This window comes from Pseudophryne corroboree, chromosome 2 (assembly GCF_028390025.1).
Source record: "Pseudophryne corroboree isolate aPseCor3 chromosome 2, aPseCor3.hap2, whole genome shotgun sequence".
Taxonomy (NCBI): Eukaryota; Metazoa; Chordata; class Amphibia; order Anura; family Myobatrachidae; genus Pseudophryne; species Pseudophryne corroboree.
In genome coordinates this window covers 1,014,069,312-1,014,091,426 of record NC_086445.1, presented here as the reverse complement: position 1 = coordinate 1,014,091,426, position 22,115 = coordinate 1,014,069,312, and the positions used below count along the sequence as shown (strand labels likewise).

Here is a 22,115-nt window from a genome sequence, read left to right as displayed (position 1 = left end):
TAGACAGAGGCAACAGATGGCTTGACACCTGTTGTCCGGATTTGTGGAGAAATAATTCCACACCGAAGTGGTGGCTTTTTTGGTATTTTGCCCAGACATCACAATGGGCTTCTTCCCATAGACAACAGGTGTCTCCCCTGGTGCCTCATTTAAACAAACTACATCACCATCAGACTCATCGTCAACTTCCTCCTCAGCGCCAGCAACACCCATATCCTCATCCTGGTGTACTTCAACAGTGACATCTTCAATTTCAATATCAGGAACTGGACTGGGGGTGCTACTTCCAGCACTTGCAGAGGGCGCTCAAATGGTGGAAGAAGCCACCTCTTCCCGTCCAGTGTTGGGAAGGGTAGGCATTGCAACCGCCAACACACTTGGACTCTCCTTTGGAATTTGTGATAACATCTCAGAACGCACAGTTCTTTTCTGTGCTTTTTCCAGCTTAACTCTTTCAATTTTTCTTGCGGGAGGATGAGGGCTTCCATCGTCATGTGAAGCTGAACCACTAGTCATGAACATATGCCAGGGCCTTAGCTGTTCCTCGCCACTCCATGTCGTAAATTGCATATTGGCAAGTTGACGTTTCTCCTCAGACCATTTAAATTTCTTTTTTGGGGTCATTTTACTGAACTTTGGCTTTTTGGATTTTACATGCCCTCTACTATCACATTGGGTATCGGCCTTGGCAGACGACGTTGATGGCATTACATTGTCTATGTCATGGCTAGTGGCAGTAGCTTCTGCTCTAGGAGGAAGTGGTTTTTGATCTTCCCATATTTTATCCTCCAAATTTTTGTTCTCCATTATTTTTCTGGAGTTATGTAACACAATATGCGGCACAGGAGCACTGGACATATGGCAACAGACTATACCACCGTCACTGGAATGGCTGATGCACAGGACACTACTTCTGGTCTGATGCAGGACAACACAGCAACACTGTAAGGGACTTATACAGCAGCACTGGACATATGGCAGCAAGAGAACACAGCCACTGTGACTGGACAAATGCAGCACAAGACACTGAGAGAACAGAGACACTTCCTCTCTCTACACTCTCCAATGCCAAGTGAAAATGGCAGGGACACGCGGCTCCTTATATGGCATCTAAATCCTGTGAGAATCCAGCAGCGGGATGATGACATTTTGCCTCATTCTGGTTTCAGAGTCAGGCGGGAAACCAGAGTCTGACTCTGATCCTAGCACAGAGCGTGAAATCCGGTAGGGTTTGGTTCTCAGAGTACTGAACCCGCTCATCTCTAGTTAAAATTCATTATGTCTATTTTTTTGTTGTTACAAGAAGTAAACTTAAAAAAACACAGCTATTGTGTGGTGTTTTTATTAAACATAATCTTACATTTGTTTCTGTCTTTTTTCTATGTCAACTAGCCTTTTTTTTTTGTATATGTCTCTTTTTACTACATTTCATTTATGTCTTCCCTTTTTCTTTTAGATTAACATCACTATTTTAAAATACTAAATATTTTTAAAGATAATATTTTAAAATAGTATTGAGTGTATTGTGCAAATAGGACAAATCATTTTGATGAAGTATTTGTTGCCTTAATCTAATTGTTCAATAACATTCTGCAATTATCAAACTCTTCAATTTGCAGCGTTTTATCACTTAATTGTTCAACATTTCAAATCCTTATAGGCCCTACACACATGCCGATATTCTGAAAGATATGAACGATCTCGTTCATAAATGAACGAGAACTCATTCATATCTTTCAGTGTGGAGACTCCTGCGATGAACGATGCGCGGCCCCGCGCTCGTTCATCGCTGGTCTCCCGTCGGCTGTGCATGCAGGCCAATATGGACGATCTCGTCCATATTTGCCTGCACTTCAATGCAGCCGCGTGACGGGGGGAGTGAAGAAACTTCACTCCCCCGTCACTGCCCCCCCCCCCCCCCGCGTCGCTCGTCGGCCGTATCCGCCGTCGGGCAGCTCGGCGGCGGGTCGGCCAGTGAGTAGGGCCCTTTAGAGTGATTTGTTTTTTTAAATGGAGCTTGTCGTACATGTGCATGAATACAATGCACATGTACGACAAGCTCCATGATGCAGGCGTATCAATTTGCAACTATGCGAATGCATTGCTCCTGTATGACGTTAAATAGTAGACACCTTTTGTGAATTCGTACGTAATAGGCATGTTTCTTTCTGTTCGCACACTTGCGTATGAACGGATAGAACAGCGATCAGATCTGAATTAGTCCCTTTGTCTCCTACTCATTTGACTGTTATAGGATCACATGTGCTCAACGTAGTGATTGCAACTAAAATGTCTTGTGGCACCTGAGTCACTATACCAGCAAATCTTTAATTGTGCCTATACAATGCTTTGTGTCATTTGTCAGTTGTTTAAGCTTCATTAAAATAAATACTAAGCTCAATCAGAGGGAGAGAGTGTCCAGGAGGTGAATTAGTAAGTAGTAAGTTAAGGCCCATATAGATGGGCCGATGTGGGATAGATGCGCGCTGAGCGAACCGCTCAGCACACAGAGTCTTGCAGAAGTCAGATGTGTTTATGGTATGGAATAAATCACGCAGAGCCAGAAGAGTGCATTAAGGACTCGTTTATAGATTTGATTACACAAATTTGATTTGTGGAGGGAAGTATGTTGGGAATCAATGTACTGAAAGAAAATCCACATATACAGTATGACAAAACATGGATATTACATATAATGGTGTAACACTTCTAGAAATGATCAATTTTTATTCTAAACCTCGATAAGCAATAAAGCACAGCTCTCTAGTTCACTAAAAAAACAAAAACAAAAGAAAACTTAAAAAAATTTATTTATTTATAGATACACAGATCAGAAAAAACAAAAACAACCAGGATGCTGTCTGTACGGAGACTCTGGTGATTGTTACGAGCCAGTTGTACCAAGTATCTGTAAGAAACACAGATTGTAACATATAGGCAGGTCTTACCTTCAGAAAATACATTCTTCTAAGATGTGCGCAACTACAGGGCTACAGTGAACTCGCACTGGGCTGAGTACTGGAAGGGGGGGGGGGCGTGGACAAATCTGTGAAGTATGACTTTGATATATTGTAAATATTCAATAAGAAACATATCCGTGTAATGTTATACATACAGTACAGTCAGGTAAATACAGCACCCTTTGTCCAAGGCTTTTTCTAAACTGTATGTAGCACTGTATGATAATTATGTAGGAGATAATTAAGCACAAAGTTTGGCTGCGCACATCACAGTGTTTTCTGGCAGCCAATCATTGCCAATTTTCTAACGCACCTCTATGGGGTATAAGGGAAAATGAATGAAGTTACAGCCATGTATTGCCTCCACATGAATGTTGCACTTTGCATTGTTGATAGACTCCACCAGTAAGCCCCATCATATGAATTTATAGGATTATACAATTCCATTTAATAAAACTCAATTATAATACACAAGAAATCAAACGCTATTAGTTTAAACAGATTGTGACCGTCTCCAATGGGTGATACATTTTGTGCATTACCGTTAGTATTTTATTTATATCCATAGAAGCACCAGATGGTCTCAGGAATACTGGAGTCGAAACAGCAGCCTCTAGCCAGACAGTCCTTGGAGCGGATGTTGGGATATCCGCAGTCTTTCCTCAGCTTGGGGCTCACAGAGCATCCTGCACACAACAGAAAACACAATGTCATCAGAGGATACAGCACTACACACATAGATGGTCGGAATCCTCCCTACCCAACAACACTGACCCCCCCATGCTGTACCACTTCTAGCCAAAGGACGGACAGTCTTCTGATAATTTGTTACCCTGTGTCTCAGGCACTGAGCAAGTACTGTAAGTTCCGCTGAGCAGAGCAAAAGGATTCTACAAAAGTTCAGGGTAGAGGTGTATGTGTTACTGTGAGAGGAGGTGTGTATGAGTATTGAGTATGTGTGGGTGAGTATGAGTACAGGTGTAGTAAGTGTGATATGAGTGTGTGTGATCTTGCCTGTGCACATAAATATATTAATAGTGATAACATTTGTATTCCCACCATGAACAATTACAAGAACAGCTTTATGAAACACAGTATCTGCAATGTATGTTCAATGTTATTGCCAGCAAGTCAGTCTGAATAGGTCATACCTCCCAACTGTCCCAATTTTCATAGAACTGTCACACTGTCCCAACCGTGGGCCGCATTGTCCCACAGGGAGGGGGGGGGGGGGCACAGTTGGGAGGCTTCTGTCACACTGGAGAATAGATGCTGTGCGCATGCACACAGCATCTATTCATGGGAGACAGAGGGAGTAATGGCATGTCAGCAGCTCACAGAATGCTGGACATGCCCACTAAGTGATGAAGATGGGGCGTGGCTTGCAATTAAGGCCCTTTCTGCTAAGCCTTCCAATAGGCCACACCCTTTTTTCGGACAGACATGCTACACATGCACAGGTGTCTCTCTCCATGGGATTCTAATGTTGGGAGGCATGCATAAACTCTACACACATAGGGGCTCTAACTATAGTCAGAGTCGACTGCATCTATGTGATGGCACCGGCCCCTATAAATCCATGTGTGACAGTGGCTGCCATCACTATTACCAGCCCTATTCTTGGTGTAAGATCAGTGTGAAGTCACCTGGATCTCTGGATATGCTCAGCCTTGAATAGCTCACAATGCCGCCTCCCACAGCGCACTTATCCCATGTGTGAGGGCCCCTTTACCCACCCAGTGTCACTCATTTAGAAGATGCTGCTCAGCCATGTATGACCCCGAGTAGCAGGTCTGCAGGGGTGTATATGCTCATTTCACACATGCAGTGCAAAATATTGCAGATACTGTATACTCTACCTGTGTTTTGAGGGAAAAACACCATTTAATACTGGGACCACTTGAATTAAAACAGCAGCCTCTGGAATATCAAACTTGGGAAAACCCCAATCTTCCCGCTCTTTTATGCCCACACTGCAGATGCAGCCAAGCTCACCGTGACTACACCTGCACTAAATGTGCACACCTGGTGGAGCTAGGCATATACTGTCTGGTCATGGCCGAGAATAAGGGAAACACATGCAAAACTTACAGCTATGGGCATAATTCATGTTTGTGCACCATCAAGTCTGTAATCAATAGCACTACATGCTCCCACTCTACCACTGCACTCTATACTGTACCTGTGCTTTTGGGGTAAGAACACCATTTCGCCCCAGAAACACTCGAAGTAAAGCAGCAGCCTCTGGAACAACATTCCTTAGCGCTTGTCATGATTGGACGCTATTCTGACGCCAGAACGTGCATAACTGCAAATATTGTATTGATCAATGTCTGCAAATGCCCTGTGTGTGGTTATGTATAAACCCTGTGTGAAAAGGTCATAGGAGACTTCAGCCTTACGTGCCCCTGCTCCCATGCTGATCTTAAAGGGGGAGGTGTCATGATCCAGGCTATTTCAAGCAGGAATAGGCCTGTTAATAAGTAGTGTGATATCAATATAGATGATACCAGGATATCAGAGTGACGTATCAATGGATGTGATGCCAATGCATCTGGGTTATATTGAAATGGGCAGGATTGAAATTTATATTATTCCAATTGATGTATCAATGTACCAGTATGTGATAACGGTCTTTGCATGTCAAACGGTTGAAGCTTGATCTGCTCGCATTTCATTGTAGCCACAGAACTCAGACACACTGACTGTTTAGGTGTGAAATTTAGTTTAATTACCCCAGAACCAGAGCTAGGGCCAGAGAGGTGTTAAGCCCTTCCTGCTCTGTGTCCTCTCAGAACTAGCCATTTGTTTACACAAGAACCATAGCCAGATCTTGAAAGGAGAAGATAAGGCCATTCATCCCGGAGAGAGTAGCCGGGAAGCCCAGTATGAGCTGACACTCAATACCTTCTCTGGCTTATGGAAGGGTTAACAGTAACACTCCAGAGGGATGGGAGGTTGAAGGGGCAGCATGTTTTTTTAACTAGGAGTACCACAGAGTATAAATTGTGCATTATCAAAGAAGTGGGTCATGAGAACATTCTGGCTCTGTAATGTCCTGATATATCTGAAGAGGCTTCACTTCACCCCATCGTTCTACTCTGCATGTGTGCTAGGATCGGTGGGTTTATCTCCCTATTTTTATTTTCTTGAAATTATCTTTTCTGCTGTGACTGACTTATTATATTCTTGTACCCATCTTTTTTCTAGAACATAAGCTTTGAAGTGTTTTACTTGAATTAAATAATCTCATTTTAGATCTGGTTTCTGTTGTGTATCCAACCCAGCTCTATGAAAAAGGCATCACCAAAATATTAATTATGGGTGCAGGCAAAATCCATAAGTTTGCCTTGGGTCATACCCTAAACGTTGGTACTTTGGCTGGTGGCAGCGATTGTGTGAAATTGATGTACATGCTCAGGTATCCAGTTGTGGTGTCACATGGTAGGGATTCACAGATTGGCGTATCTGGGTAATCGCCGTACCTAGGATCGTGACAGCGCTTATCCCAGGAAAACTGCCTTGACAGTGCCAAATACATAAATCGGCAATATTGCAAACATGTCCCAGATACATGGAATAAAACTGTTTGACGAATCTGACTTATGAAAATAAGTCATATCTAAAATACTTCTTTTCCACATATCTTACCACATAGAATAAGAAAACACTAAGAATTGTACTCAATATTCAGAAAGAGGAGTTTTTGTGGAGTTGGGATGCAGTGAAGATTCCAGCTGTTGGGATTCCTGCAGTTGGATTGCTAACAGCTGGCATTCCATTTGTAGGTATAGCAGAAGGGTTCTGCTTAGGGTTAAGCTGTTGGAAGGTGGTGTTAGGGACCACTATGGGAGGTTAGGTGTTAAGCACTATGGGGGAATGGTTAGGATTAGGCTGCACAGAAGGTGGTTAGGTTTAGGCACCACCGATGGGATGTTCATGTCAGGCACTAAGAGGGAAGGTTAGGATTAGGCTGCAGAAAGGGATAAAGGGATGGTTAGTATTAGGATGTAGTGGAGAGAGGGGAACAATCTTATATCCCCACTGTCAGGACTTACACCATCAGGATGCCGGCAATAGTATTCTGACTGCTGGCATCCCAACAGCTGGGTTATCATACTGATCACATGGAGTTGATCAATTTTTTTTTTTTTTTTTTTTAAACTAGGGACAATAGAAGGAAGAACAATTTCCAGATACTTTTCTTTATACCAGAGATTGCCAACTGATATGAAGTTCCAGGGGGTAACTATGCATGAGTGGGCGGTGCTTCCTCTGTCCGCCCATTTGTGTGACATCATAAAAGAGCATAACCGACAGTTATCCTGGGCATACACCATACAATTATCTGACAGGCCATCTATCCAATCTGCATGGTTGGAATGAAGATATTGTAATGTACAGTATAGGATCAGATGTCAATCATTTGCTCCCAAACACTGGAAAATGGACAAAGTATTATACAATCAAACTTGTGAAACCCAAAATTTAACCAACAAGTTCAAATGACCATTTTTCTCCATTTTCCAGTGTTTCAGAGTAAATGGTTGATTGTCATTTACCTTCATAGATTACCAGATTTCCATTCCAACCAGCCAGTGTTGGACAGATGGTCTGCCAGATAATTATATACTGTAGTGCATCCAAGAGTCATAACTAGACCTCTTGGTGCCCTGTGGCAGAGATAATTGCCTCCCCTTCCCCCCCCCCCCATTTTTCCAATAGGGACATGACACATGCCTCATGGGGGAGAGGCATGACAAGATTTGTCCCAGAGAAGGAACATGCTAAAATTATATATAATCTCCCCTTTATTAAATAACATTTCAATAAACTGCCATACTGATAATTCAAACCTATAACCTGTTGAATTCTAATCAAACATTGAGACACTATGACCCTACTGGTACCTTGTAAACAAATAATAAGCAATGTAATTAAGATCTACAGTATGCAGCCACACATCCAATCTCTTGCAGCCACACACACACACACTACATACAGTAGATCTGCTCAGCTGCAATGCTGATTTTTTTTTTCACTATGTACACAGTAAGCTTCAAATAGTGAAAATTCTCTAGATTAGAATTATCTACCTTTCTATGGGGTATATGCAATAGCGGGCGAATTGGCAAAATAGGCGAATTCCGGGCCGTTTTCGCCTCCAAAAATCAATTCGCCTATGCAGTGCAGTCATTTTTCGCAAAAAAACGGCCCGTCAAAATTCGCCTTTTCTCAATTCGCCTTTTTCCGAATTCGCCTTTTCTGCAATGGTACAGATGCTGCAATTCGCCTCCAGCATATTCAATTCAAGTTTGGAAATTCGCCTGCAGTGCTTTTAGACAGCAAATTCGCGATTTTCACTCCGCCACACTTTGGAGGGTGAAAACAAATAAAAAATTTTTAAACATGTTTTTTTTTGTGTTTTTTTTTTTAGGAATAGCAGATCTATTTATATTAGAAGGGATTAGGTTTTTTTTTTTTTTTTGGGGGAGGCACAAATATTATTTATATATTTTTTAAAATATTTTTATTTTTTTATTTTTTTTATTGCTGGAACGGTAAAATCCGGGAAAAAAATGGCGTGGGGTCCCCCCTCCAAAGCATAACCAGCCTCGGGCTCATTGAGCTGGTCCTGGTTCTAAAAATGCGGGGAAAAAATTGACAGGGGATCCCCCGTATTTTTAAAACCAGCACCGGGCTCTGCGCCTGATGCTGGTGCCAAAAATACGGGGGACAAAACGAGTAGGGGTCCCCCGTATTTCACACCAGCATCGGGCTCCACTAGCTGGACAGATAATGCCACAGCCGGGGGTCACTTTTATACAGTGCCCTGCGGCCGTGGCATCAAATATCCAACTAGTCACCCCTGGCCGGGGAACCCTGGGGGAATGGGGACCCCTTCAATCAAGGGGTCCCCCCCCCCAGCCACCCAAGGGCCAGGGGTGAAGCCCGAGGCTGTCCCCCCCCATCCAATGGGCTGCGGATGGGGGGGCTGATAGCCTTTGTGTTCAAAAAAAAAGATATTGTTTTTTCCATTAGTACTACAAGTCCCAGCAAGCCTCCCCTGCAAGCTGGTACTTGGAGAACCACAAGTACCAGCATGCGGGAGAAAAACGGGCCCGCTGGTACCTGTAGTTCTAATGGAAAAAAAATACCCAAATAAAAACAGGACACAGACACCGTCGACAGTAAAACTTTATTACACACTGCCGACACACACATACTTACCTATGTTCACACGCCGACATCGGTCCTCTTCTCCATGTAGAATCCCGGGGTACCTGAAAATAAAAGATCAATTATACTCACCTCAACAGGCTCCAGAGATAAATCCACGGACTTGGCAAAAAAAGAAAGCGCATTTACCCGCACCAAAAACGGACTGAAAGGTGTCCCATGCTGACACATGGGACACCTATCCACGATTAAGATCTGTCAGTGACAGTTGTCACTGACAGGTCTCTAAGCCAATCAGGAAGCGCAACTTCGTTGCGCTAACCTGATTGGCTGATCGCTGTGACAGCGCATCGCACAGCTCCCTCCATTACTTTCAATGGTGGGAACTTAGCGGCTAGCGGTGGGGTCACCCGCCGGTCACCGCTGACCGGCGGGTGACCTCACCGCTAGCCGCTAAGTTCCCACCATTGAATATAATGGAGGGAGCTGTGCGATGCGCTGTCACAGCGATCAGCCAATCAGGTTAGCGCAACGAAGTTGCGCTTCCTGATTGGCTTAGAGACCTGTCAGTGACAACTGTCACTGACAGATCTTAATCGTGGATAGGTGTCCCATGTGTCAGCATGGGACACCTTTCAGTCCGTTTTTGGTGCGGGTAAATGCGCTTTCTTTTTTTGCCAAGTCCGTGGATTTATCTCTGGAGCCTGTTGAGGTGAGTATAATTGATCTTTTATTTTCAGGTACCCCGGGATTCTACATGGAGAAGAGGACCGATGTCGGCGTGTGAACATAGGTAAGTATGTGTGTGTCGGCAGTGTGTAATAAAGTTTTACTGTCGACGGTGTCTGTGTCCTGTTTTTATTTGGGTATTTTTTTTCCATTAGAACTACAGGTACCAGCGGGCCCGTTTTTCTCCCGCATGCTGGTACTTGTGGTTCTCCAAGTACCAGCTTGCAGGGGAGGCTTGCTGGGACTTGTAGTACTAATGGAAAAAACAATATCTTTTTTTTTTAACACAAAGGCTATCAGCCCCCCCATCCGCAGCCCATTGGATGGGGGGGGGGACAGCCTCGGGCTTCACCCCTGGCCCTTGGGTGGCTGGGGGGGGGGGACCCCTTGATTGAAGGGGTCCCCATTCCCCCAGGGTACCCCGGCCAGGGGTGACTAGTTGGATATTTGATGCCACGGCCGCAGGGCACTGTATAAAAGTGACCCCCGGCTGTGGCATTATCTGTCCAGCTAGTGGAGCCCGATGCTGGTGTTAAAAATACGGGGGACCCCTACTCGTTTTGTCCCCCGTATTTTTGGCACCAGCATCAGGCGCAGAGCCCGGTGCTGGTTTTAAAAATACGGGGGATCCCCTGTCAATTTTTTCCCCGCATTTTTAGAACCAGGACCAGCTCAATGAGCCCGAGGCTGGTTATGCTTTGGAGGGGGGACCCCACGCCATTTTTTTTTCGGGTTTTTCCCCGTTTTTTCCCGTTTTTTAAAATCGCGGTAAAATCCGCAAAATCGGCCGATTTTCGCCCGCGACTCTGGCGAATCCGTTTTTCATTGCATATGGTGAATTCCGGAAGCCACCTTCCGGAATTCACCTGGCGAATTTGGTCGAATTGAAAAAACGGCGATAATTGCCGCGATTTCGCCCGCTATTGCATATACCCCTATGCAAGGGCAAATAGCTTAATGAATAGATTGTCTGACTGCAATGCCGCAAACAACCGATTTGAATTCCAGACAGTGTGACTTAATAACAAAGAAATCTTAAGATGAGTTAATGAATGTTGTATAGGTATTAGCAACAGAAGGGGTAAGGATAGGAGACAGGGGTGGCCAGGGGATGCTGGGCTCCCAAACAAACAAACAAACAAAAAAAAAAAAAAAAAAAAAGGGGGGGGGGGGGGGGGGGAAGAAGCTGCAAGTGAAAGTAATTATAATGGATAATGGTCAAGTTCCACCAACAGCGCCCCCTACCCTGCAGCACCTTGTGCTGTGCCCCCTACACACACCTAGCTATGGCCCTGGTGCATATCCAGCTTTACTGATGGATCCATGTACCTGAAAGTCTTCATCACCCATGTACATCATGACTGAAGATTCCAATAATTTATTTATTATATGTTGCTATTAAGTTGGATACACTAATATTTTCTGTCCAATCTAGATGTTTGTAACAAAAATCTGCTAATATCTGGGCGCAAATGACAATCAACTATTTGCTCCTCAAGTCCCAAAAACATACAATAAAGATAGTTTGGATAAATTGGCTAAATGAAATGGATTTAAACAATAATGTTTATATTTTTTCAGTGTTTGGGAGCAAATTGTCAATTGTCATTTACTGCCACATATTACCAGATTTTAGTTTCAACTAGAAAAGATTGGACAGACACTAATCCAAATATGTATCCAGCTTAAGAGGTGCGAGCGTCATAACTATAATGACTTGTGTGTAACTATACAGCAGCTCCATACCTTGTGACTTGGAGTAGAAACACCAGTTAACCCCGGGAATGCTGGAGTCAAAGCAACAATTCCTCTTCTTACATTCCGCAGCACTTATTGTGGGGTAGCCGCAATCCCTTCTGTTGTACGGTTCCACGTTACATTGTTTCAGGTCACTTGCTGTTGATGCAGTAAGGAAACATCAAGAAGTTACAGCAGCTTAATTTTTCTTTAATAAAATCACTGGGCAATTTAGCTCATTTGGTCAACTGATCATTTGTGTTCAGCAGTGTTAAAATTACAAAGTACAATTTTTTTTTTTAAAGGAACAGTTAAACGTTGAACAGCTGATAACAGGAAACTTCCACTTCAACAGCATTGTCTTATATACTGTCTGACCATGGCTAAGAATAAGGGATACACCAGATTAACTCTGAGCACTATGGGCCCAATTCATGTTTGTGCACCATCAAATCTGTAATCAATAGCAGTACTTGCTCCCACTCTTCCACTGCACTCTGTCTGTGCTTTTGGGGTAAAAACACCATTTATCCCCAGGAACACTTGAATTAAAGCAGCAGCCTCTGGAAGAGGGCCATCTTTTCATATAGGCTCTTGCCCAAGGGCCCTTGTCTGATAGCTGAGGGTCCCCTGTTTCCAGATGTACCAGATTTAAAATAAAATGGCCATGGGGAACCAGAGATATCCAACTTGAAATCAGTGGTCCCCATCCAAGCCTTTTAATTGCTGTTACCAGCCAGATATCTTGGGTTCTGTCTGACGTAAAGTTTTCCCTGAGTGAATACTCCAAAACCTGGGACTTTCCACTTTTGGAGTACACTGCCAGCTTGTCTCTACTATGCCCAAAACCAGAGATATCAGCCTTCCAGCAGCTGGTCCCTGCTCCAGCTCCACACACCTGGTATGCAGTTTTAGATTTTAATTGGTGAATTGCTCTGGCTTCTGAGCTCTGATCCCCAAGTCCCCAGTACCTCTCAAAAGGTGGGACTGTAGTTTTTTTAAATCCCATTTGAAGCCAAGAAATCTATTTTCAGGAACTTGAGATAACTGCAGTCAAGCAAGCTGCCCTCCCACCATAAAATGATGAATATTCTTCCAACTCAACTATCCACCCCTCCCCTACATATTAAACACCCCTTACCACCCTGGAAGCCATGTGACAGGGCCCCTTCATTCAGCCCAATGCCCCCCTCTACAGCTTAGCCCCATCTGTACAGTAAATGAGTAATTAGCAGAAATTACTGCTCCAGGTCCTACATGCTGAGCGGAAGATAGAACACCCCCTAACACCAAATCTGCCACCGATATCACCCCCCACCCCTACTGCTGGAGAATGGGTAGGGGGCCCAGTGCATTGCTGTGACCATTGGTCTACACTGCGGTTAAGACAGCCCTGCTCTGGAATAGCATTACATGGGGCTTATCCTGAGAAAACCGCAATCTTCACGCTCTTTGATATCCACACTGCATTGCCGTTTATCTGGATGGAGCAGAGCACACAGCATCAGGACTTAGGAAACATTGTAAAAGCATAATAAGGAAGTTGGGAGCTCTACTGCAAGGACTCTAACCCTTGACGGTGCCAAATAAATAGGGACTAATTCAGATCTGATCGCAGCACAAATTTGTTAGCCAATGGGCAAAACTATGTGCATGCCAGTTGGGGCAGATGTAACATGTGCAGAGAGAGTTAGATTTGGGTGGGGTGTGTTCAAACTGAAATCTAAATTGTAGCGTTAAAATAAAGCAGCCAGTATTTACCCTGCACAGAAACAATAAAACACACCCAAAGCTACCTCTGCAAATGTTACATCTGCCCCCCCCGTGCACATTGTTGTGCCCATTAGCTAACAAATTTGCTGCTGCAATCAGATCTGAATTACCCCCCACAATTTACAACATTACAAACATGTCCCAGATATAGAAAAAAAACAAAATTTGATTAATCTGACTTAAATTATATTTTCATATGTAAATACTTACACACATCTTACCACAGAGAATAAGAAAAACACTAAGAATTAAACTCAATATTCAGAAAAAGTAATTGTTGTGGAGTTGGGATGCAGTGAAGATTTCAGCTGTTGAGATACCTGCAGTCAGTTTGCCAACAGCTGGTGATCCATTTGTAGGTATAGCAGATGGGTAAGACCTCAACCGTGGTGTTAGGGTTAAGCACCACTGTGGGAGGTTATGTTTTAAGCACTATGGGGGGGATGGTTAGGATTAGGCTGCATGGAAGGTGACATTATGTTTAGGCACTACAGATGGGATGTTAGTGTCAGGCACTAAGTGGGAAGTTTAGGGTTAGGGTGTAGGGGAGAGAGAGGAAAACTCAGGAATTACACTATCAGGATGGCAGCAATGGTATTCTGACTGCTGGAATCCCATCAGCTGTGATATCATACTGAATACATGGAGTTCAGTCAATTAAAAAATAAAATAAAAAAAAATTATATATATATATCTATCAGTATAATGGGCGGCACTCCAATGGATTTTAAGAAATCATACAGCTCACCAAGCCATCTTCGTTCAACGTTTCAGGTGCCTTTATTTACACCTTTCGTCAGGATACCCGACGAAAGGTGTAAATAAAGGCACCTGAAACGTGTATACATACATACTGCCTATCATACATACATACATACACACACACACAAAATGGAAGAACGAACACAATTTCCAGGTACTTTACTTAATACCAGAGACTGCCCCCCGGAACATCACATAAGTTAGCAACTATGTATGAGTGGGTGGTGCTTACTCTGTCCACTGATGTGTGACATCATACAAAAAGGCGCATTACTGACAACTATCCTGGGCATACACTATACAATTATCTGGCAGACTATCCATCCAATCTGGATTGTTGAAATGAAAATCTGGTAGTGTATAGGAGCAAATGTCAATTAACCATTTGCTCACATACACTGGAAAATGGACAAAGTATTGCACAAACTGGTTAAACCCAAGTTTTAACCAATTAGTTTGAAAGACCATTTTTGACAATGGTTTAGTGTTTGGGAGTAAATGGTTGATTGCCATTTGCACTCAGATACCAGATTTCCATTCCAACCAGCCAGTGTTGTACAGATGGTCTGCCAGATAAATAGTGCACATCCAGTTTTACGGATGGATCTATGTACCTGGGAGGCTTTATCACCCATGTACCTCATGACTGAAGATTCCAGTAATTTATTATACGATACTGTTTAAGTTGGATACACTAATATTTTCTATACAATCTAGCTGTTTGGAACAAAAGTCTGCCAATATCTGGGAGCAAGTGACGATCAACTATTTGCTCCTAAAGCATACTTGCCTACCTGACCCTCTCCAGGAGGGAGAAAGGCTCTGTTCCTGGACTTTCCTGGTAATGTATGATCGCCATCACCTGTGGTGAGCTAGTTAATTGATAAGAAAGGTGTTTCACCACAGGTGATGGCAATCATACATTACCAGGAAAGTCCAGGAACAGAGCATTTTCTCCCTCCTGGAGAGGGTCAGGTAGGCAAGTATGTCCAAAAGTCCAGAAAACATACAATAAAAAGGTAGTTCAGATAAACTGGCTAAATGAAACAGATGTAACCAATTTATCTGAATGACCGTTTTTATGTTTTCCAGTGTTTGGGAGCAAATGGTCAAATGACATTTACTCCCATAAATTACCAGATTTTCATTTCAACTAGAAAAGATTGGACAGATAATCTGTAAGTGTGTAGGGCACTTCTGTGTGTATCCAGTTTAAGAGGTGTGAGCAGCATATAACTATAATGACTTGTGAGTAATTATACAGCAGCTCCATACCTTGTGACTTGGAGTAGAAACACCAGTTAACCCCACGAATGCTGGAGTCAAAGCAACAATTCCTCTCCTTACATTCCATAGCACTTATTGTGGGGTAGCCGCAATCCCTTCTGTTGTACGGTTCCACATTACATTGTTTCTTATCACTTGCTGTTGCAGTAAGGAAACAACCAGAAGTTACAACAGCTTAAGGTTTCTTTTAAATAAAATGAGGCAATTTAGCACCTTTGCTTAACTGGTAATTTGGGTTCAGCAGTGTTAAAAATAAAACTATTTTTTTAAGAAACCGTTAATAAAACTTTGAACAACAGCTGATCGCAAGAAACTTCCAATTCACCAATGGCATTTTCTTATATACGGTCAGACCATAGCTAAGAATAAGGGATACACAAGCAAAACTCTTAGAGCTGAGCCCAATTCATGTTTATGCACCATCAAATCTGTAATCCATAGCACTACATGGTCCCACTCTACCACTGCACTCTATACTCTACCTGTGCTTTTGGGGTAAAAACACCATTTACCCCCAGGAACATTTGAATTAAAGCAGCAGCCTCTGGAATAGCATTCCTTAGCACTTATCCCAGGAAATCCACAATCTTTACGCTCCGTGATGTCCACACTGCATTGTGGTTTACCTGAATGGAGCAGAGCACACAGTACCAGAACATAGGAAATATTAAAATGCATGATCAGAAAGTTGGACGCTCTACTGCAAGGACTCTAACCCTTGACAGTGCCAAACACATAGGGACTAATTCAGAACTGACTGCAGCAGCAAATTTATTAGCCAATGGGCAAAACCATGTGTACTGCTGGGGGGCAGATATAACATGTGCAGAGAGAGTTAGATTTGGGTGGGGTGTGTTCAAACTGAAATCTAAATTGCAGGGTAAAAATAAAGCAGCCAGTTTTTACCTTGCACATAAACAATATAACCCACCCAAATCTAACTCTCTGCAAATGTTATATCTGCCCCCCCCCCCCTGCAGTGCACATGGTTTTGCCCATTAGCTAACAAGCTTGCTGCATCCAGATGTTAAAGCTGCTTAATGTTTCTTTTAACTGAAGGTTCAGCAACTCAAATTATTTTAGTGTAATACTGTAATCAAAACAGTTACAGGGATAAGTCCACATATTGTAGGTAGATTTATTGTTAGTGGTTAAATGCCCAAATTAAACCATAAGGCATAGTTCCCAAATGCTGTCATTGCAGTCCAGGTTTTAGGGAAATCATGCTTGAGCATAGGTGACTTAATTAGTACTTTGGTTAATGTGAGTGAACCATCTGGACTCAAGCATGGTTATCCTTAGAACCTGGGGGTATATTTACTAAAGTTAAATTTTGGATGATTTCAGACCGATTTAAGATCAATCTTAATCGATGTTGGGCTTCCAGGTTGAAAAAAACACACATTTACTAACATTTAAAAATTTCTATAAAAGATCATCTATTCGTAAATATTTGTTTTAACCTTGGAATCCCAACATCGATTAAGATCTTGATCTGAAATTGACCAACATCCACCAAAAAGACCAAATCAACCTTTAGTAAATACACCCCCTTGACTGTAATGAGACTCTGCTCTAAGAGGCTGATTCTGAGGTTGGAGCAAAGCAAAAACGCTACTAACTTTATATATGGAATAAACCATGTTGCACTGCATGGGGGGTCATTCAGGTGCGGACGCAAAGTGACGGTTGTACGCATATCGATCAATGTTTTCACACTGCGCATGTATATAAGACATAGGGCCTAATTCAGGTTGGATCACAATATGCATTCCAACCGAAAAACTATGAAGAGGATGCGGGCGCCTGTACAGGGCCCATTCATGTACAGGGCCCATACCTGCATTTTCTGCAGGCACCCCACAGAAAATGCGAATGCCTTTGCCTGTTCGCAGGGCGTTTTGCCGCCGCTTCGTGGGCGCAGTCCGGCCAATGCAGGCATGGCTGGACCGAATGAAGGGTGGGCCGAAACGGCTGCGTGACGTCACACGCAGCCACTGCGGGCCGGGGAGCGATGAGTAGCTCCCGGCCAGCACGCTAAAGCTGCGCTGGTCAGGAGCTACTCTGTGCGATGCCTTTGCACTTCTGGGCCGGCACTGACATGTGGGGTGGGATAGCCCAATGCTGGGCGTCCCCCCGCATGTCAGTGTGAATGATCATAGCTGTGCTAAATTGAGCATAGCTACGATCATCTCGGAATGATCCCCATTGCTAGATGGATTATCAATACTTTCTGTATACAGTCTCTCTCTCAATAAATTATACCTGTACTCACATGCTCACACATAGAATACTTAACCAGGTGTCTAGGGGCGGATTTACGCTACGCAACCTAGGCATTCGCTTAGGGCCACCTGTGTCTCAGGGGGCCCGGCCACACCCATGGATTTTTATCAGTAGCGGCGCTGCAGAGGAGTTTTTTTTAAATATACCGCACATCGAGGCTGAACCGGCCCAGCCCCAGCAGGCTGTCAGCGCACGCTGATTGGACAGCTGCCACTGGGACCAGAGCCAGATCACGCCCACACACAGTCTGTCTCCGCTCAGTCCGCTGTCAGTCACAGTGTAGCCACCTCCTCTCCTGCACAGTGGCACATGTGATTTACCAGCAGGGAGACGGAGCGGGACTCGGGAGAGACTGGAGCCCAGGAGAGGACTGTCTGTGAGGTGCGCCGCGGGCCGCTGAAAGGAATCAACAGAGGAGACTCACTGAAGAAGTTGTCAGTGAGTAACTATCGCGGCTGCCTTTGCGGCGCCAGGTGGGGGAGGAGCTAAGGGGGCGATCAAGCTTGTTGATAGGGGTGGGTGTTGGGGTTTGGGGTGCCTGCCAGTGAGGGGGGCACGATCGGGACTTGTTGAAGGGGCCGGGGGTAAGACTGACAGTGTGCCTGTCAGTGCCAGTACTGCTGGAGCCTGGAGGTGAGGACTAAGTGCCTGCTAGCGCTGGTGATGCAGCAATGTGTGTCTGGCACTGTGGAACAATGTGTATCTGGCCCTGTGTGGCAGTGTGTATCTGGCACTGTGGGGCAATGTGTGTCTGGCACTGTGGGGCAGTGTGTATCTGGCCCTGTGTGGCAGTGTGTATCTGGCACTGTGGGGCAATGTGTATCTGGCACTGTGGGGCAGTGTGTATCTGGCACTGTGGGGCATATGTATATCTGGCACTGTTGGGGCATATGTATATCCAGCACTGTGGGGCAACAACAGAGGCAGCGGGGGGAAATGTGTATCTGGCACTGTGGGGCAATGTGTATCTGGCACTGTGGGGCAGTGTGTATCTGGCACTGTGGGGCAATGTGTATCTGGCACTGTGGGGCAGTGTGTATTTGGCACTGTGGGGCAATGTGTATCTGGCACTGTGGGGCATATGTATATCTGGCACTGTGGGGCATATGTATATCTGGCACTGTGGGGGCATATGTATATCCGTCACTGTGGGGCAATGTGTATCTGGCATTGTGGGGCAATGTGTATCTGGCACTGTGGAGCAATGTGTATCTGACACTGTGGGACAATGTGTATCTGGCACTTTGGGGCAATGTGTATCTGGCACTGTGGGGCAACAACAGAGGCAGCGGTGAGCAGAGGGGGGCACTGTGGGACAATGTGTATCTGGTACTGTGGGGCAATGTGTATATGGCATTGTGGGGCATATAGTGTTATGGATTGTTTGAGGAAGGGGGGCCCCAAATCGGTGTCTTGCTTAGGGCCCCAATGAGATGTAAATCCGCCTCTGCAGGTGTCCTCCAGTCGTGCGTATAGTAGTGGTTCCTAAGGTGGCACTCCATAATAAAATGAAAAAACACTGCAAACCAGCAGTGTTTTTTCGTTTTATTATGGAGTGCCACATTTGGAACCAATATTATATATATATATATATATATATATATATATATATACATACATACATACATACATACATACATACATACATATATACATATATATATATATATATATATATATATATATACATATATAATTTATTACACCCCTTTCTTAACCCACCACTGCTTCATTAGTTGCTGCACTGATCGCACTGTCAGGATTCATTGTTCAACCCCCCACAAAACAATAATCTAGATCCGCCCCTGCCTGCAAGCAATTCAGCCCAATGCTGCCTTCTACAGTTTAGTGTTCTCCCTCCCACCATCTGCGCAGTAAAGGAGTAATTATTGCTCCAGGTCCTACATGCTGAGCAGAAGATAGAACACCCCCTACCGCCCGCGGGACATCACAGCTGCTGCTGATGACACCCCACCCCTACCGCTGGAAGATGGCTAGAGTCCCCAGTCCACTGCTTTGCTCAGGGACCTACACTGCTGTTAAGACAACCCTGTATGGATACCTAGTGGACAATCTTCTACAGCCCAAATCCATCTGAAATGTGTTTGCTAAAGGACTGTTTGGAAACATGCTTCAACAATTCTGGTAATACCTTGCTGCTCAAACTGGACTTATATTGTACAGACTAACGTTGAAGTCCTAATAGAGACTAATACCACTTTTACACTCGCACTCCCGGGTCACTCCCGGGATGCTTCCCGGGATGCCTTCCCGGGACTGACCCCTTTCACACTGCACTAAGACCTGGGATCGACCCGGGACAGCCCCATTTACACTGATCCCGGGATATCCCTGCAAATGCACATGTGTGTCATTAGAAATGGCCTTTTCTGGCTCACATTGATGAGGTTACACTAGTCAACAAAGGGAGGGGTGGTGCCTGCTCACACCATTGCTGCAGTCATGGCCGACGGAGTACCAGTGTGTATGCCTGAGCTCATGATTCTTTCTGCTTTGCAGATGTTTCATACAGCCACTGACAGCATGATGCAGCTTATCACACTGTGCAGTATACTGCACATATATTTTATGAGGAGGAGGAGGGCGCAATTTATGCTGGATAGGGCTGCTAGTCGCCGCCAATATTTGCGCAGGAGGAGAGCCTTCATATCATCCAGGATGAGTATCATACTGAGCGTGAGTATGGGCCCTAACCGCTCATTTTGGTCCAGAGATCGCCGGCACGGAGAAGCCTTTATGAGGACCGTGGAAGCTTACCAGGATGAGGAGTGGATGGCTAACTTCCGTGTGTCTCGTGCAACCTTTAACTACATCCTGGAATTACTTACCCCAGCACTTGACATGCAGACCACCAGGCTTAGGAGACCCATCGAGGCACGCAGGAGATTAGCTATTGCATTGTGGTGGTATGCTACCCCAGGAGAGTACCGCTCAGTCTCATGCTTGTTCGGTGTTGCAATCTCCACCTGCTGTGTCATAGTCCACCAGGTGACTAAAGCAATTGTATCTACCTTATACAAGCGCTTCATATCTCTACCACAAGGACAGCGCTTACAGGATACCATCATTGGATTTGTGAAGCGAGGCTATCCGCAGTGTGGAGGAGCGATTGATGGGACACACATCCCCATTATTGCCCCACGTGACAACCATGCTGACTATTTTAATAGGAAGGGCTGGCACTCCATCATATTACAGGCTGTTGTGGACCACAAATATTGGTAAGTGTTTATTTTTGGGGTGGTGGGATGAGTTGCATGTGTGAGTTTTACATTCTAATTGTTTTCAATTTTACTGTTCTTTAGTTTCCTAGATGTGTTTATTGGCTGGCCAGGCCGATCTCATGACTCCCGAGTTCTTGCCAATTCTGACCTGTACAACATCGTAGAGGAGAAGCAGGGAGGCTGGCTGTACCCCAAAGAGTGTGCAAAGATTGTGAATGGGGTGGAGATCCCTGTCCACATCATCGGGGATGCTGCATAGCCTTTACGCCCCTGGATTATGAAAGGCTACACCCAACAGGTCCAGTTAACCCCAGAGCAACAAACCTATACTCACACCCTGAGTTCAGCAAGGATGGTGGTTGAGAACGCCTTTGGCAGGTTAAAAGGAAGATGGCGTTGTTTGATGAAGCGCAATGATGTGGACCTTATGAATATGCCTAATGTAGTAGCTGCGTGCTGTATACTGCACAACATCTGTGTACTGCAAAATGAGCTATTCCTTCCTGAGTGGACTGTGCAGGACCCTGAGGTTATAAACCCACATGTGGGACTGCCTCAAACTCCACTGCAGAACAAATACGCCACACTATTACGTCCAACCTTGCAGCACTGGTACAATAGTGTTTAAGAATCAGCACAACATGTTTGGTGAATGAAAATGTTTTTATTTTGTATTCCACCTTTGATCTTTGGGTTCATTATTTATGTTTTTCCAAAAAAAACACATTGCCAGCAACTGTGTATATATGCATAAACAATGTAGAAAACACTGTAAACATGGTCTACTTTACGCACAAATGGGAATGTTATGCCTAGATTTGCAAACAAGTTTTTATTGGCATAAAAAAAAAAAAACACTGGTAGGTTTGTAGATACAACACCATAAACCACAGTGTCCCTGCAGTATATTATCACTGTGTAAAAAATAAATAAAAAGTGCTTTAATGTAGACACTATACAAAACAGAACATAGAAAAAAATGAAGGAAGGCACAAACAGTTGTGCATAAACAATGACCACACTGTGGTTATTTAACAACAAATAACAACCAAAAAAAGCAATTCACTGTGTTTCACGGCAAATTGCGCAATACAGTAAACTCTGGGCTTAGCGCACTAGATGGTGCAGTATTTGGGGCATAGTATGGACCAGGATT

The 22,115-nt window shown here is 44.2% G+C and overlaps 2 protein-coding genes across 8 annotated transcripts in view; both read right to left on the bottom strand.

Moving 5' to 3' along the window:
• The window catches only part of LOC135050278 (integumentary mucin C.1-like), a 545,228-nt gene that overhangs the window by 334,644 nt on the left and 188,469 nt on the right, over positions 1–22,115 (bottom strand). The window lies entirely within an intron of this gene.
• On the bottom strand, positions 2,793–16,178 carry LOC135050280 (integumentary mucin C.1-like). The gene is made up of 5 exons (XM_063956677.1): positions 15,911–16,178; positions 15,417–15,566; positions 11,616–11,765; positions 3,503–3,646; positions 2,793–2,908 (listed from the first exon to the last, which is right to left on the bottom strand). The coding sequence occupies exons 1-4, from the start codon at positions 16,104–16,106 to the stop codon at positions 3,513–3,515; spliced, it is 630 nt and encodes a 209-aa protein (XP_063812747.1). The 5' UTR covers positions 16,107–16,178; the 3' UTR covers positions 2,793–2,908; positions 3,503–3,512.

What these genes read in the sequence shown, in the direction of transcription:
- LOC135050280 (XM_063956677.1), bottom strand. Translation starts at nt 16,106, where the DNA reads ATGCATTTTAATATTTCCTATGTTCTGGTACTGTGTGCTCTGCTCCAT. An exon ending in TTTCTACTCCAAGTCACAAG is followed by an intron (nt 11,766 to 15,416) that starts GTATGGAGCTGC and finishes CTGCATCAACAG; the next exon opens with CAAGTGACCTGAAACAATGT. An exon ending in TTTCTACTCCAAGTCACAAG is followed by an intron (nt 3,647 to 11,615) that starts GTATGGAGCTGC and finishes TGTTGTGTGCAG; the next exon opens with GATGCTCTGTGAGCCCCAAG.